General features: G+C 43.0%; 1 protein-coding gene across 6 annotated transcripts in view; it reads left to right on the top strand.

Annotated features, from left to right (window-relative positions):
• The window catches only part of LOC125720381 (ankyrin-2-like), a 44,674-nt gene that overhangs the window by 24,206 nt on the left and 2,290 nt on the right, over positions 1-18,178 (top strand). For 4 of the 6 annotated variants that reach the window (XM_048995711.1, XM_048995713.1, XM_048995714.1 and 1 more), the window contains 13 exons: positions 84-206; positions 634-666; positions 919-940; positions 2,124-7,343; positions 7,776-7,853; positions 8,187-8,318; positions 8,457-8,591; positions 8,950-9,115; positions 9,606-9,690; positions 9,864-13,721; positions 16,117-16,191; positions 16,805-16,966; positions 17,046-17,126. In XM_048995711.1, coding sequence (XP_048851668.1) covers positions 84-206; positions 634-666; positions 919-940; positions 2,124-7,343; positions 7,776-7,853; positions 8,187-8,318; positions 8,457-8,591; positions 8,950-9,115; positions 9,606-9,690; positions 9,864-13,721; positions 16,117-16,191; positions 16,805-16,966; positions 17,046-17,126 — 10,170 coding nt within the window. The remainder of the gene's footprint in view (positions 1-83; positions 207-633; positions 667-918; positions 941-2,123; positions 7,344-7,775; positions 7,854-8,186; positions 8,319-8,456; positions 8,592-8,949; positions 9,116-9,605; positions 9,691-9,863; positions 13,722-16,116; positions 16,192-16,804; positions 16,967-17,045; positions 17,127-18,178) is intronic. The other 2 variants (XM_048995717.1, XM_048995716.1) reach the window with 2 other exon arrangements.

The raw sequence follows: 18,178 nt of genomic DNA, 5'->3' as shown, positions 1-18,178 counted from the left end.
TATAATTCTCTTTCATCTCTTTTTCGGACAAACAAAATCGCTCCCGTGACCTGCCTGTCACTGATAATGGAGCCTCTCTGCAGGTGCGGGACAGCACACAGGATCCATGCGGCCGCCTCTCATTCACCAAGGAGCCACGATCATACAGGAGCCTGAACATGAGCGCCATCTGCAACCTGAACATCACTCTGCCAGCCTACAGCAAGGTGAGTCCTCCTGCTAAGGGCTACTAACCACTAACCATAAGATATAGTAACCTCTAACGTTAACCATAAAATTTACTATCCTCTATCCCTAACCACAAGGGCTACAAACCCCTAGGCCTATCCATAAAGTCTAGCAACGTCTTACCCTAACCATGAGGACTACCATCCCCTAACTCTAACTCTAAGGGCTATTAACTCCAACCCGATATACACAGATGTCGCATTTGAGGCAAAAATGTGGTGAATGTTACCAAAGTCATCCATACTTTAAAATAAATCTTTGATATTTTTAAATGTAAAAATTAAATCATCTAATGTGTTCTTACAACAATAAGATATGTTCATTAAAACTGTATTTATTTGTTGACCTGATACTGTTAGCTTAGTTGCTTTACGTTGCTTGTTTTTTTTTCCTTTCTTGAAAAAGGATTCTGATTCGGACCCAGAGACAGATGAACAGGTAAACAGCTTCAGTTAGTCTGTATTTGAAGAAAAGAACCTGTCTTTATGTTTATGACAGGACAGAGTGGGAGCTCAGTGCCGGAAGTTCCATCTTTAGCCATAGCTAAACCCTCCATGCACCCAGAGGATGACATCATTGAGCTCACAACTGAATGGGGCAGAGTAGTGTGTGTGTGTGTGTGTGTTTATGTATGCCATTTAAATTATTATTATGTTGAATGACAATTGTTTTTCTATTCCCCTCTTATAGACTGATCAGACCCATGACAAATGTAAGTTGTGTTTTTATGATTGTTTAAATGAAAATTGAATGTTATCTGTGAAAACCTGTGCTTCTTGTGACTGCTTTACTTGTGTACTGAATCTTTCAGATATGCCTTCAGCTTGACAACAGATTCTGTGTATATTCATGTTCACTAGTACTGTAAGAACCTTAAACTTGTTATATGCATTAAATGGCATTAGCTCTAGCTTCGCTAAGGGTATCATGCTTTTCCAAATGCATTTAAGTGCTGTTTAAGGTTTGTGTTCAAAATCAAAGTTTTGCCATCACCTCAAAATTTCACTGAAGCTGATAGCACACTGTTCATGACTCACGTCTCCATTTCAATTACTTAAATATAGCACCAACTCTTGGGTCCTCTTCTTAAAATGAACGGTAAATTGCAATGTGGGTTATCTGGTTAAACAGATTAGTCTACATTATGTAATGTGACGTCAAAACCAACCCCGATTTGTACAACCATAAACACATTTTGGTGCTATGGTTTTGCATCCATGACGACAAAATAGAATGGAAGTGATATTTTTTATGATTTACATCTATCCATCTTTTTCCATAACTGCTTATTCAGTGCAGGGTTGTAGTTAACCTGGAGACTCCCCTAGGAATTCCAGGACTATATTAATTTTTTCTAAAATTGTATCCTGTTTGTTAGTGACATTCTTCCTAAAAATCCATCTATTCTTCTTGGATGATTGAAATAATGTTTTGAATAGAAACCACAATCCAACCAGGCCCATCTGCTTTTTTTATCTATGGCCTTGAATAATTTGTTTTGTGTCCTCATTGTTCCATTTGAAAATATTCTGTGTCGAGCGTGAACATTGGTTTTCCATTGTCATTGTTCATTGACGCAGTTTGCAACAATTTCTTAATTTCCCTATATCTTCTTTGTTCACATGTGTATATCTGTTATGCCTACTTGTTATGTATATGAGTAGCCGGTGCATGTATGCTAGAACCACCTGCTCACAGTATATGTAAATGTCCTGTATTTGTAATCGTAGTTTCTGTGCTTCTGCTGATGGCCCCATCCTGCTGACAGAACTCCATTTTGTGCTGACTATTCATTGAGCGCAAGGTTATACTCTCTTCATTGTGTGTCTTCTTCCATCTCTTTTGTTTTTTTTTTTATTCATTTCCATTTATATTTCTTTTTACTGGAATTGAAGATGATCAAGACTCAGAGTCTACAGAGACGTCGTTCCTGAAATCGCAAGTTCTATGCCACTCTGCTGCACTGGCCAGCCCAGACCTGTCAGACATGTCAGAGTTGAAGCAGGATGTCATTAAGTTACCTGCTCTTCTCACAGTGGACTTCACGGGCAAATCGATATTTACTGGAGTGGGGGATGACAGAGAGACAGAGGGGGAGCCGGGGAGACCTTTTGAAATAGTGGTGCAAGTCAGAGAAGACTTAGAGACGGTTGGTGAGATGCAGAAGAGCAGGGCGTCAATGATGGACACAGTGACAGAGACAGCACTGAATACCATGGAAGGAAGAGATAGTCAGGATATAGAAAAGGTGGAGGAAAATGTCGAGGAAGCTCCGTTTCATGAAATTCGAATCGGCATGGGATACTCAAAACCAAATACAACAAAAGATGTTTCAGGCATTATCGACATCCTCAGAGAGGATCTTAACACATGCCTGTCTGGGGTGGTTGTGAAACCGCTCCAGGAGGACATTGTCAAAGAAGAATTCACACAAGTGATTTTGAGTAAGGTCTCGCCACCTGAAATCAAAAAACCAGCTAGGAGGAAACTGAGAGAGAGGATGCATACCGAACAGGAGCAAGGAACCAGTTTTGGGGCCATTCTTCTCAGGGATAGCTCAGACGAGCTGCTTGATGATGATGTACTGGGCCGGGGCCCGGACTCCCCAGCAATTGTGGAGACCCCTATTGGTTCCATCAAAGACAAAGTACAAGCACTGCAAAAGAAAGTGGAGGAGGAGGAAAACCAAAGAAGGATCACAACATTCCAAGGAAGAGTATATTCCAAGAGCAGATCCTCTCCTAGTATCACTAAGAAAATATCTAATTTCATGGAAGCCCCCTCCGCATCTCAGAGTTCTGTATCAGACGAGCCAGAAGAGGCGATGTCTGTGCGAGAATTGATGAAGGTCTTTCAGTCAGGACAGGGAGAGTCAAACATTACATCTGGCCTCTTTCAACACAAAATTCCAACAAAAGAAACCCAACCATTTAGTGGGACAGTCTGTGGGTCCCAATCCAAAGAGGAAATAAAACCAACACCAGTGGATCTTCAAAGTGGAATAACGGATTCCAGTGTTACAGACATTGTACAGATTGACCAAGTATCCATGCACTCTGTGGATTTTAGTGAAACCTTCAAAGTGGAGCTGGAGGAAAATGCAGTGTCCTCAGGTGACAAGAATGAAGATATTTCAGTCTGTCAAACAAACTCTGGGCACTCTGAGAAACTTAACCAGACTGTCACGACTGTCCCAGATTTCACTGCAGAAGAAAACAACCTTGGTACTACAGACAATATGCAGACCAGAGCTCTAGATTGCAGCCCTCCAGACAAGGGCATAAAGTTACATGACTACAGTTTGCAGACAGATACTGGGGACGGCTTTGTGCACGAGGTCTTGGAAGAAACTCCAGAATTCAGCCGTGAGAGTCAGTATTATTTGGATAGAAAGTTGAGTCATCAACTTTTTGAAACCATTGAGTCAAAAGACCAAATGGTAGAGATTAATTGCTTTTCCTCTGATGAACCAGTAAAGATCAGTGGTGAGTCTGCTATGAAAGCGGTTCACTATAGGCAGAGAAACCATGCCCTCTCTCTAGAGGAAGAAGATGTTCCATCAGGACATAAGCCCTCTGAATCTTGGCAGCCCTCTAATGACACTGGAGACACCATTTTGAATTACACTCAGAGCCATGCCCTCTCTCTAGAAGAAGAAGATGTTCCATCGGGACATAAGCCCTCTGAATCTTGGCAGCCCTCTAATGACACTGGAGACACCATTTTGAATTACACTCAGAGCCATGCCCTCTCTCTAGAGGAAGAAGATGTTCCATCGGGACATAAGCCCTCTGAATCTTGGCAGCCCTCTAATGACACTGGAGACACCATTTTGAAAGACAGTCAGAACCATGCCCTCTCTCTAGAAGAAGAAGATGTTCCATCGGGACATAAGCCCTCTGAATCTTGGCAGCCCTCTAATGACACTGGAGACACCATTTTGAATGACAGTCAGAACCATGCCCTCTCTCTAGAAGAAGAAGATGTTCCATCAGGACATAAGCCCTCTGAATCTTGGCAGCCCACTAATGACACTGGAGACACCATTTTGAATTACACTCAGAGCCATGCCCTCTCTCTAGAAGAAGAAGATGTTCCATCAGGACATAAGCCCTCTGAATCTTGGCAGCCCACTAATGACACTGGAGACACCATTTTGAATTACACTCAGAGCCATGCCCTCTCTCTAGAGGAAGAAGATGTTCCATTGGGACATAAGCCCTCTGAATCTTGGCAGCCCTCTAATGACACTGGAGACACCATTTTGAATGACAGTCAGAACCATGCCCTCTCTCTAGAAGAAGAAGATGTTCCATCAGGACATAAGCCCTCTGAATCTTGGCAGCCCACTAATGACACTGGAGACACCATTTTGAATTACACTCAGAGCCATGCCCTCTCTCTAGAAGAAGAAGATGTCCCATCGGGACATAAGCCCTCTGAATCTTGGCAGCCCTCTAATGACACTGGAGACACCATTTTGAAAGACAGTCAGAACCATGCCCTCTCTCTAGAGGAAGAAGATGTCCCATCGGGACATAAGCCCTCTGAATCTTGGCAGCCCACTAATGACACTGGAGACACCATTTTGAATGACAGTCAGAACCATGCCCTCTCTCTAGAGGAAGAAGATGTTCCATTGGGACATAAGCCCTCTGAATCTTGGCAGCCCTCTAATGACACTGGAGACACCATTTTGAAAGACAGTCAGAACCATGCCCTCTCTCTAGAGGAAGAAGATGTTCCATCGGGACATAAGCCCTCTGAATCTTGGCAGCCCTCTAATGACACTGGAGACACCATTTTGAAAGACAGTCAGAACCATGCCCTCTCTCTAGAGGAAGAAGATGTCCCATCGGGACATAAGCCCTCTGAATCTTGGCAGCCCACTAATGACACTGGAGACACCATTTTGAATTACACTCAGAGCCATGCCCTCTCTCTAGAGGAAGAAGATGTTCCATCGGGACATAAGCCCTCTGAATCTTGGCAGCCCTCTAATGACAATGGAGACACCAGTCAAACTGAGGCAGACTACATGTATAATCCTACCAACCTTGATCTGCCCCTCAAACCACAGGACTTAGAGGGACTGAGCTCCTTGGCTGATGCATCCTTTAGTGTTAGTCACAAGGATTCCCTGGAGGCCAGTCCTATTACCATAGACAATTCCTCTCGTAAATCCCCTGATTCAATTGAATCAAGTCCAACTAAGGAATCGCCATGCCGTGATTCCCTAGAAACTAGTCCCATGCAGCAAAAATCAACAGCCATTAATGAGCTTTCAGTTGATCCTTTATTGTTTGAAGTACATCTTCTACCAGATAAAATTCAATATGAAGGTAGTGTTGTGAAGGACCATAGTTTTGAACAAACCACTCAAATGGAAGGAGAAAGTTCACATTGTCACAATGTTATAATCTGTGAGAAAGAAAGCTATGATATCATCCATAAACCATCTGATTTACAGTCCCAGTCAAGCCCAACAAACACAACTACAACATTAACAGCCTTGAAGCCTGAGAGTGATTCCGAATGTACTGAGCTTCAAAAGCAATTCACCCCGGAGGAAGAGATGTTTAAAATGGCCACAAAGGTTAAGACATTTAATGAAATGGAAAAGGACGCTAAATCCGAACAAGACGCTATTAAAGAAGATCTAACCCCTGTAACAACTGAAATTGTAGAAGACAGAAGTCATCACATAGGAGTAGTGTCACCAGATGAGAAGTTATTGGAGATGGAGAATAAAAATTTCATGGGTCCAGTTATGTCAGCAGAACATTTTGTTGAAGTAGAACCTCAGTCCCCTGTTTCACCACAAGAGCATGTTGATTCTTTTGAGACCAAAGAATTATACCCCATTGATATATCCAGTGAATCCAGAGAAGAAACAGAGGTTGAAGGCAGTGAAGCTGTAGAAACAGTTTCATCAAGCATTCCAAGCTTAGAAAACACTGGACATCAGTCAGGTACAGCAGAAAACAAACAAGACGAGAATTGCATTGAACATATTCGGACCACATCCACAGATGAGGGATTGCACAGGGAACTGAATTCATTTATGTTTCAGGAGGGCAAGCTCTTCGAGATGACCAGAGGTGGTGCTATAGATATGACACAAAGAAGTTTTGAAGAAGAAGTGTTTGGCATAGGCTTCTTACATATAGACAAGTACCCTGCTGAGGAGGGCCTTGTGGAGGAAAACAAAGAAGATACCGTTGAGTGGAACACCGTCAACGATCTGAGTGTTGTAGACGGAGCAGAGAAAAGCCATAAACCTGTGTCAGATTCACAAGGATGTGGACATGATCAGTTTGAGGAGAGTGGCATCAGCTCTTCAGAGAACATAGACTGGGATTCTGCTGCTGACACATTCCCTCACACACAAAGGCTTCTTTCCATAACCACCAAATCTGTCCATGCCAAACAGGATGCTGAGTCTCTTGACCCCTCCCCAAAGGAGCAACAGACTGTCATTGGACTCCCCTCCCTTGCCGATGAGACTGTAGTACCCCTCTGTAGCCAAGTGGCGGACACATCAGAGAACATGAACCAGTTCCTTTCACCCATGCATTCTCCACATCTGGTCTCACCTTGGTCTCTCGATTTGCAGGAGAAAGGGAGACCCAGTTCTGAAACACCAGTCAAAGTAGAACCACTAAAGTGCAAGTCCTGCTCTGATACAGAAGTACAGTATACAGAGTCACTCAAAGTCAGAAAGGAACATCTATCTGCTCTGCAGGGACACAGGAGCAAATCTGACTCAGATACAGTATCCTTCAAAGGGTTTTTCAAGACTCAAAATGAGTATGAAAAAGACTATTCTCAGGAAATTGGCACAGAAGATGGCCTGAGACAGTCAGAAGATTCATCTGATAAGTTAAATACTCTAGTTTCACAGCAGTCCATTAGAACTGAACCTGGACTAAAATTCAGCTTGTCCACCTCAGATGGTGAGCCAGCCTTTGAAAACACATCAAGTATAAAAGCCCGTCAGACCAGTACTCCCGAACAGGGGTCTGTTTCTGACGATGTCTTTCTTATGAGATCGCGGGAAAGTTCTGTACAGATTCGGACCATTTCTGGTGAAAATGCCACACGTCAACATGAAGGTATCTGCCTCTTAGATCTTTCTTTCTTGTTGTAGCAGTAAAGACTTGATCATTTCAAACTAGTGTTTTGCACACAGTCCTGTGGTGTTTCCAGGTTTGTCTTGTGTTGTGACACGTTGTGTTTGTCTCTTGTATCAGTGTGCAAAAAATCTTGGCTGACTATTAAAGGCAATATCATGTTATAGTCATAAATATAGCATAGTTGGAGTCTTAGTAATGCTAGACTTCTATGAATGTGAGCTATCAAACGTCAAATTTCTTTCAGTAAATGGGACAGGGAACTAAAACCAAGGTGGATAACATTCAAATTGAACTGGATAAGCAGTGACTACAAACTGAATGCAGTAAGCATCACGTACACAACACTCAGCTGAGAGCTCGTCCCTGTGGCTAAGAGTTTCCTGCTCTGCTTTGTTATGGCCATGCTTACAGTTGATGCACAGGGTGACCCAGAAAGGAATGAGGAAAGGTTAGCTGTCATTGCAGACCACCTGGGGTTCAGCTGGGCAGGTTGGTAGTATTGTCATTAAGTAGTACCTATTACTGTTTGATTGCACTTATCCATATATGTTAATATGCAATGGGTCTAATCCATCCTTTCACTCATTTTCTGATCTGCATATCCACTGGTTACAGTATAGACATGATAAGCTGAAATAATTAAAGAATAAGTATAAAAAATACAAATGTAACGAATCATTTAAATCTTTAGAGGACATGTGATGGAGATGTTGAAAATGCCAAATGAGGTATAATGATAAGACATGAAGTTCTTTCTAATGGAATTATGCCTGAAACATAAAAGCTGATGTTTTTGTGAAATGCTGAAAATGTCGCATCTAGAACTAGCACGGGAGCTGGAGTTTGATGAAGATCGGATTCAGCAGATTAGGGTGGAAAATCCCAATTCCTTGCAGGAGCAGAGCCATGCCCTGCTGAAGCACTGGGCGGAAAGGGAAGGCGACAATGCTACAGGTGTGTTGTTGGGACTGGCTCCTTTGCACAGTAGAGTAACAAACCTTAATGACAGTGAGCTCCTGTTTTGCAGACAGCAGGTGTAGAGATGAGAAGTTCCGGTGAGCTCTAACCGTTTCCTCTGACTCTCATTTACAGAAAGTAATCTGAATAGGAAGTTGACAAAAATTAACCGCATGGACATCGTGCATCTCATTGAAACCAATGTTTTCAAGTGCAACCAGACATCAAGGACCTATGCAGAGATCGAAAAGACACTTGATCAGAGTGAAGGTATGTGCACAAAAGCAGCCACTACATTTTTATGACTGGTAATTACTGCAGATTTCTCCTGATGGAGGTGATCCTTACTACTGAACAGAATATTTGGAAAGTCTTCACCTAATATACTAATGTAAGGCATCAACCAAAAATAAAGACAAATAACATTAGGTTTTCATCCATTTTTATAAATATTGCCATTCCAAACATGTACTCTTATATTTGAAAATGATTTTAAAATAGAGATTATAAAGACAAAGTTATTACTTAAAACAATATGATTATCTGTCAAGGAACAAAAATCGCAAAATGTTAAAGGATGTGTGCACTTACAGTGTACACTGTCTTTTGGTCTGTGTGTTTGGCTTAGACTTGGACAGTCCCAGACTGATACGAAGGACTGAAACCACGCCCAAACCCCCCCCTTCCGTCTCAGAAGAAGATCTGTCAGTCTCCTCTCTGCTGGACACACACTGCACAGAAGCTCTGAGACACACCCAGCGACAAACCCATCAACAGGACCAGCAGATGACAAGGTATGTCAGTCTAACCTGCCCGTCAGCAATACAGGCAGTGTTTAGCTTATCAATTAATTATCCATTAGTCCATTATTTAGGTGATACTTTGGTGAATCAAAAAGTATCAATATAAACAAAAATGTGGAAAATAAAACATTATATTATAGCCCATGGACACAGACTGAAGAAGTTAATTATACTGAAAGTTGGGTAATTCAGGTCCAGAGAGTAAAAGATCAGACCAAGATTTTGGTTCAACCAACCAGTTGAGTCTCTGTGACTGTGACTCTTTATGCTCAACTGGTTGGTTGAAACAAAATCTTGGTCTGATTTTTTACTCTCTGGACTTGAATTACCAAACTCTGACTATACCTGGTTTGAGCGTCCAGAATCAGGAATACATACGGTCACCATTGCCATTCAGCCGGACCATTTAACTTAATAGCTTATTTCTGTAGTAGGTGAAGGTTTTTGAGAGCAATTAGAATGTCGGCAGCATTTGTTTCAGGGTTATGGGTGTAATGGGTGGAGTTCCACTGACATTTGAAGAAAATGGGACTTCGGAAACTGGAGGCAGAAGCACCCCAGAGCAGGTAAGTCCTCAGTACTTAGCAGCGGGGGTGCAAAGGGGGCAGCGATTTAAGGTGAACGCTTAAGTCCCAGGTGTGTGGCCGGCCGTCTATTGTTACATACTCACAAATGTTGCTGGATTGTATTTTGTGTCATTCTCATTATGTTCATTCCATGTCCATCGTTTTTTATTCAGATTTCATCAGAGTTGTACATGGAAAAGACACTAATTTCCAGTGAATCAAAGGACTCTCTTGATAGGCTGGGTGAAGACTCTGATTTTGCTAAAACACCAGCACAGGCTTGTCAGGGTTCACCATGCATAAGCCAGACAGCCGAGAGGCAGTTTGTCTTATCGGGAAGTAGCCTGACCTCATTTGATCATATTGAAGAACTTGAAATGAATGATGATGCTTCAGAATATGCACCTGTAGATCTGAATCTAATGTCTTCTGTACCTGAGCCCAGTGTGAATCTCATTGGGGGACCTACTCAAATTAACCAAGGTTCATCTGAACTAGCTACTGAGAATACTGAGGCCTGCCCAGGAGCATGGATAATCTCCCGAGACTTTCGAGAAGAGTCGTCACATTTTGAGGAAACCTGCTATGAATTTAATCAAAATAAAATGTCCTGTAAACCTCTGTCTGAGGTAGAACCTGAGTTTCTGGTAGAATCTCTTCCTGAAGATACACTAGTAATGGAAGAGGCACTTGATTTGAAATCAACATCATCTGCATTTACTTCTTTTACAAATGGCGCAGAACTGCTGAACTCAGTAGAAACTCAGTCCAGATGTTCCTCACATAACCTGTTTGAAAAAGAAACCACTATTATCAAATCAGTTTCTGATGATGAAAAATATCCTACAACCTTTGAGTTTGAACAACCTTGTCCAGAAACAACAGTTGCAAATCAAATGTTTTTACCAGAATCAAGTGTTCTTGATGTGCTGAGTGAAATGACACATGACTCTGAAAGTGCTGATATTCCTCCATTACCCAGCCCAAGCAAGGACATAACTTCTGAGTCCATATCACGACCTCTAACCTGCAGTGAATCTTCCTCTGAACCCCTTCAGATAATCCCCGAGGTCCTGAGGGAAATTAATGAGGATGATGACAAGTTACAAAATTCCCCTGTCCAGGTATCACCAACAATAAACCAAAGCTCACTTGATTTTGAACAAATATCATGTAAGACACAAAGTGGATATAGTCCAGAATTGCTGGAATCAGAAGAAACTGAGGAAACTCAGTACGGACCCTCATCACCCCTCCAGGATATTAGAGTATCTGTTGATCTGAGTTCAGGGTCTCCATTTGCCAGAGAGGATCTTACAGACTCCAGCCAGGTGGCACCTGATATTCAGTCAACCCCTGAGATCAGCCCGGTTTCTCTGCAGATGACTGTCGATGAAAAACCCGACTTACAAGCATCACAGCAATGCTGCCTTGAGCAGAGTGAAGCGTCTAACTTTGTTGACTCAGCAGACGTATTTGTTTCTTCAACACCTATACAAATTGAATGTGACACTACTGAACTGGAAATTATACCTGTTTCAACTGAAGCCATTCCTGTATCTAATCAAATTGTGCAAAAATCACTCAGTGACACTGAGCTACATGATCCAGACTCTTTAGAATTAGCTGTTGAAGATTCTTTAGCTTCATCAAAAATTAACTTAAACCCTCCTGATTTTGAACGCCTGTTGTCTGAGGACAATGGCAATTTGCAAAATTCCTTTTTGTGTGTATCACCAAAAATCGATGAGAGCTCACCTGACTTTGAGCAAACATTTTCTGCTTTAGAGACACAAGCATTAAATGTAAAGGTGAAAGAACCAAATAAAACACATTCACAGTCAAGCTATTCACCTGTTATTGACATGAAGCCAGATTTTGATCTGAGTCCGGTGTCACCAGTCTTTACAGAATCTCCTTCAGAACCTAGTCAGGTTTCACTTAAACTCCTCAGTGACACTGACCAAAATGTTCATGAGATATCTGGTTCTGCTATGGATGCTCCAGGCACACCTCCAAATTCATCAGACTGTGAAGAAACGTTACCTGAATGGAATTATCTGCAAACTCAAATAAATTCAAATACTGATAAACCAAAGGAAATGAATTCTCAGTCCAGTTGTTCGTCACTAGACAGAGAACCTATTGATGTATGTCCCATGTCTAATGAATCTACCTCCCAAAGTAGACTTGTGACATCAGATGTCCTACATTCAGCCCATATGCAGTTTCAGAGTCCTCCTGGCATGGCACAAAGAAGACAATCTGAATCACAAAAATCAAGCGATATTCTTGTAAGCTTGAGAAGTCTGTCATATGATTTGGACCAGTCAACGAGAGTGCTGAACTCTGTATCACGTAGCCTGGCAGATGGTGAACTAAACATCAAATCAGATGATCACTGTGAATCTCTCATTGAACCTAGTCAAGTTCAACATGACGTTCTCATTGACGCTAATGCAGATGATCGGCAGCCCCCTGAATCTTTCATAGGCGATATATCAGTATCACCAAAAACTCGCATAACTTCTACTGATTTTAAATCACCTGGAGTGGAAACAACACCTACTAGATTTAGTCCAGAGCTGACTGAATTTAGGAAAAGTCCCTCTCAATCCAGTCCTTCAATATTTCTTGGAAAAGAACATCCCGCTAACCTGAGCACAGAACCTTCGCTCTTCAGTGAATGTCATGCTGACCAAAGCCAGGTGTTTAATTTCGATAAATGTTCTCCAATAGTAGATCAGCCAGCCCTGATGCTAGAATCAGGTCATATTTCTTGTGAGATCAGTGAAGCAACTTGTGGTTCTGCTGCAGATAGGTGTGATCCTTCATCACCTCTCCAAGTAGAAAATGTACTTATGGATGTTACTCCCATCTCACCTTCATCCAGTGAATCACCCTCTGAACCCAGCCAAGTGACATCAAAGCTCGTTAGAAAAAGTCTTAGTGGTCAAGGCTCCCCTGAAGATGTGTCTCAGGATATGTCAGGATCTCAGAAAATTCTTCCAACCTCATCTGAATTAGAAAAGACAGGTGATGTATTTAGTGAAGAATTTGAGGAATGCGAAGAAGATGCTGCTTTATTGCCTCTCCCAGACACTGGAACACCTACTGAGCTAAATCCAGTGTCTCCTGGTCTTAATGAATCTCTTTCTGAAGCCAGTCAGTCGGCGTATGACCTCTGTAGAGAAGAAAACCAGGATAGCGAGACAAGCATCGAATCTGTTAACAAGAATATCCCTAAATCACCCAAATGTCTTGCAGAAAAATATGCTGCATCAGAGGTAACACATACTGTATTTACTTCAGAATCCAGTTCTTCCTCATCTTTGGCAAATTTCACACTGTCTCCCACTGTCAGACCTGATTATGATATACTTCAGGATTTCACATATTCAGCTGAACCAACTGAACAGGTCACGGCAGAAGAATTCGAGGGAGAAGTTAACCTTGATGATGAATACATTGAACAAGCTGCACAGACTCTGGGAAAATCATACTTGTTCCAACTGGGGGGTTCTACAGCCTGCAGCCTTACAAGCCAGGTAACAAAAACCAACAATGCGAGTTCATGCAAAGCACCTGAGGTCCGCAGAGCTGTTCATAGTCTTTCAGCCAGTGCAGATTTCTCTCGTGCTTCTGGAGACTCAGATCCTGCATATACGGAGTGGTTTTCAGGGCACTGTGAAGTACAAACCAAAGGATTGAAATCAGGGAGGGCTCACTCAGCGGGTGACGGCATAGGCTGCTCATTCACTCCCAGCAGCCAAGATTCCCTGCACACTGAGCAGATCCAGATCTCCAGCACAGATGCTGCCCTGCTCACAGCGGGCACAGGAAAGGCCCACTCCTCAAGCAGTGAAGATTACTGGGACGCCCACGAGCCACACGAGGTTGGGCACCCTGTGATGGAGGAAGTGCCACCCCCCAGGGACAGTGGAGCATGTCAGCCGGGTATAGACCCGACCAGTCAGCTCTCTGCAGGAGAGCAGGCTGAGTGTGAGGATGATGCTGATTCTTTAGCGCGGGTAAGAGTCTGAGCATGCCCCTTTGCTCCCCCACCCAGCTTCTGCCCTCGCCTGCATTCGACCCAATGTGCTAATGCTCAGCTGCTCAATGTTCTACAAAAACACAAAGACTAAACCTTAACCGTGCCTATGATTTACGTATTGCAACCAAGCCCTGCAACTAACAAATAAAATCATAGCCCATCTAGCTATATTTCCTAAGTGAGGGATGTGTTAGTAAGACTATATTCAGTCATGTTTTTTTCATAGTATGTTTTAAACTGCATACGTTTGTACTTCTCCTTTAGAAATGCTGACAGCACTAGTGGACACAGGGAGGTTGAAAAGATGATTCTGAAGTGTCCCCTAGAGGGGTAAAAATGCTGCTATTAGCTGCCCTTCACATGGAAAAAAATGATTTGGTACCATCTGCGTTGCCCCCTTAATATGAAATAGTATGATGATGTGCCCTATAGAGCAAGAGAATGTGATGAAGTGTCTGAATGAGTGCCCTTCTAGTGGAGAGAATGTGATGCAGTGCCCTATAAGGTGCCCTTACACTGATCTAAGCGACCCTATGGGTACCCATCCAGTGGAAAAGGGTGCTGTTAGGAAGTACCATCTGTGTCACCCCTACTTGAAAGATGCAAAGCTTCTAGTGGTGAGAAAACATGATGTAGTTCCCGAATAGCTGTCCTTCTAGTGGACAGAATGTGATGCAGTGCTGTATAGGGTGCCAGTCCATGCGTGAGAATGTAAGGAATTGTACTAATGGATGCCCCTCCAGTGGACAGAATGTGATGCAGTGCTGTATAGGGTGCCAGTCCATGCGTGAGAATGTGAGGAATTGTACTAATGGATTCCCCTCCAGTGGACAGAATGTGATGCAGTGCTGTACAGGGTGCCTGTCCATGCGTGAGAATGTGAGGAATTGTCCTAATGGATGCCCCTCCAGTGGACAGACTGTGATGCAGTGCTGTACAGGGTGCCTGTCCATGCGTGAAAATGTGAGGAATTGTCCTAATGGATGCCCCTCCAGTGGACAGAATGTGATGCAGTGCTGTATAGGGTGCCAGTCCATGTGTGAGAATGTGAGGAATTGTCCTAATGGATTCCCCTCCAGTGGACAGAATGTGATGCAGTGCTGTACAGGGTGCCAGTCCATGCGTGAGAATGTGAGGAATTGTCCTAATGGATGCCCCTCCAGTGGACAGAATGTGATGCAGTACTGTATAGGGTGCCAGTCCATGTGTGAGAATGTGAAGGATTGTCCTAATGGATGCCCCTCCAGTGGACAGAATGTGATGCAGTGCTGTATAGGGTGCCCTTTCTATATTTCCCCTGCCCTTAAAATAGCCTGAGTCTGCCACTTACTGACAGTACAGAAATATGTGCAGGAGGTATGACGTAAGTGCAGGAAAACATTCAGACAGTCAAATTGACATTGTAGTTCTATTTCAGATCTATTATTTCAACAAATTAAGAACTTTATTTTTAAAAAGTCTGTTTTATGGGGACATTTCTTTGGCTAAGTTTATTCTTTGTTTACATTTCTGTTTCAAATGCAGCCACCAGTCAGTATACCTTGCTGGCTACAGGGCTTAGTAGCAGATGTGAAATCAACTGACTGCTCCGTCTGCCTTTCATGCTTTTCATCTTTTCTATCTGCTATTCTCAGGTGCACTAAGGTTCCATGGGAATGTTAATTTCTACAGGTTGTGCTGCCTTAACAAAATATCTTCATATACTTAAATTTAAAAAAGTGCTATCTCCCCTTCAGTTCTGTACAAAATCACTCTGTTAGCTAGTTTCAGATGAATGGTTAAGCGGTGTTTGCAAACACGATGCTGCGTGTTCATCAGCGTCGTTACCCATAGGAAATAGCGAAAGAGCTAAACGCCATTCAAATCAGCACCTGCATCATTACCTTAATTCCCATATTGACAATGTTGATTTCATTTGTATTCCATGTCCATGTGACTGGGTTTGGACGGAGGATCACTGGTTCAAATCCTATGCCACCAAAGTGATGTCACAGCTGGGACCTTGCCCCCTGTTTTGCATCCTTTAGGGACTGGCAGTTAAAAATATACATATACCATAATATAAAAATTAAGGATTTCTTTTCCGTTGACCCAAAATAATGGTTGCATTTGGTATGTGGTATTGTAATTGCACAAAATATCATTTTTTATGTTCAGGGTGTTCTTTTATAGTGTTCTTTTATGTGTTTTAGTGTTAATTTTATGGCTTAATGTACTGCATGTTAATCTGCTCTAGTGGGTTTCAACAAATGTGCGTGTTATAACTGTCTGATTTCTGTTTCAGGGTTTTGCATGATTTGCGATGCTTGTCCCTGTCTGCATGCTTCCACAAACATGTGCTGCAAGCTGAGACACACCTTTGATTGATCTAGGTGGACGCGATGCTGGACGTGTCCCCACTGACGGAGGCAGAGCAACAGGCCATGGAGCATTGCAGGACTTCAGGGGTAAGTGAGCCATTCGGTTACACTGATGAGGGAGATTAATTACACTGATCATTTGAATTTTGACATTTGCAAACTATTGTCTTAAGTTTGATATGTCTCTGGGTGAACAAGGGAGGGACTTGCGTTTCACTTCTTTAACCAATCACAGTCCTCATCACATGACATCACTGCATTAATTAAAATCAGTGTTTTCTGTTAAGCAGCATGGCGCACAGATTTTTAATGTACCTGTATCAACTGTCATTGATACAAAACATATAAATATACCTACCTGCAAAGGCTGTAAGGAGAAATTTAAGGGTGCATCTTTATTTCATGATGATGATAATAATGACAATAGCAACAAAAATAATAAGACCTGAACCAACAACCTTCCGATCACCAACACAGAGGCTTAGCCTGCTGAGCCACATGCTGCCCCTGGTCTGCTTGCTGCCTTGATGGCTAGAAGCCTTGAGTTTGAAAATGACAAAAAAAATAGCCCAATTTGGTGATGTCATACAACGGAGACTGTGATTGGTTAAAGAAGTGAAAGGCAAAGGCAAGCCCCTCCCATGTTTACCCAGGGACACATCGAACTCTGTAAAATCAGGATGTCCTTTATCTTGCCCAGGTAAGCAGGAAAATTATTCAAAAAGGACTGTCAGCTGATGGAGTGGAGTGGGAAGAGGAAGTGAAGAATGGGCAGGGTCTGAAGCCAGCCTGCATCAAGGATGGAGCCCAGTGCACCACAATGCGGAAGAGGGCTCTTAGGAGTGATGGGGATCAGACAGAGGTGCAGCATTCTCTCAGCGTCTCTGGAAAGGAGTACAGGAGTGTCATTCTCTACAGTGACTTGTCCTCCTGATTTTCAGGTGACCTTCTGTGAGTCTCTGCCTTTGTCCACTGAAGTAGCTATGGAGGCTGAACCTGAGCAAGAGCACAGTGTCAACAAGGTGAGCAGCATCTGAACACACAGTATCAGCAAAATGAGCAGCACTGTAACACACTGTCAGCAAGGTGAGCAGCATCTGAACACACAGTATCAGCAAAATGAGCAGCACTGTAACACACTGTCAGCAAGGTGAGCAGCATCTGAACACACAGTATCAGCAAAATGAGCAGCACTGCGACACACTATGTCAGCAAGGTGAGCAGCATCTGAACACACAGTATCAGCAAAATGAGCAGCACTGTAACACACTGTCAGCAAGGTGAGCAGCATCTGAACACACAGTATCAGCAAAATGAGCAGCACCGTAACACACTGTCAGCAAGGTGAGCAGCATCTGAACACACAGTATCAGCAAAATGAGCAGCAGTGTGACACACTGTCAGCAAGGTGAGCAGCATCTGAACACACAGTATCAGCAAAATGAGCAGCACTGTAACACACTGTCAGCAAGGTGAGCAGCATCTGAACACACAGTATCAGCAAAATGAGCAGCAGTGTGACACACTGTCAGCAAGGTGAGCAGCATCTGAACACACAGTATCAGCAAAATGAGCAGCACCGTAACACACTGTCAGCAAGGTGAGCAGCATCTGAACACACAGTATCAGCAAAATGAGCAGCACTGTAACACTGTCAGCAAGGTGAGCAGTATCTGAACACACAGTATCAGCAAAATGAGCAGCACTGTAACACTGTCAGCAAGGTGAGCAGCATCTGAACACACAGTATCAGCAAAATGAGCAGCACTGTAACACACTGTGTCAGCAAGGTGAGCAGCATCTGAACACACAGTATCAGCAAAATGAGCAGCACTGTAACACACTGTCAGCAAGGTGAGCAGCATCTGAACACACAGTATCAGCAAAATGAGCAGCACTGTAACACACTGTCAGCAAGGTGAGCAGCATCTGAACACACAGTATCAGCAAAATGAGCAGCAGTGTGACACACTGTCAGCAAGGTGAGCAGCATCTGAACACACAGTATCAGCAAAATGAGCAGCACCGTAACACACTGTCAGCAAGGTGAGCAGCATCTGAACACACAGTATCA

Source organism: Brienomyrus brachyistius, chromosome 25, assembly GCF_023856365.1.
Source record: "Brienomyrus brachyistius isolate T26 chromosome 25, BBRACH_0.4, whole genome shotgun sequence".
Lineage (NCBI taxonomy): Eukaryota > Metazoa > Chordata > Actinopteri > Osteoglossiformes > Mormyridae > Brienomyrus > Brienomyrus brachyistius.
This window is presented reverse-complemented; position numbering and strand designations above follow the sequence as displayed.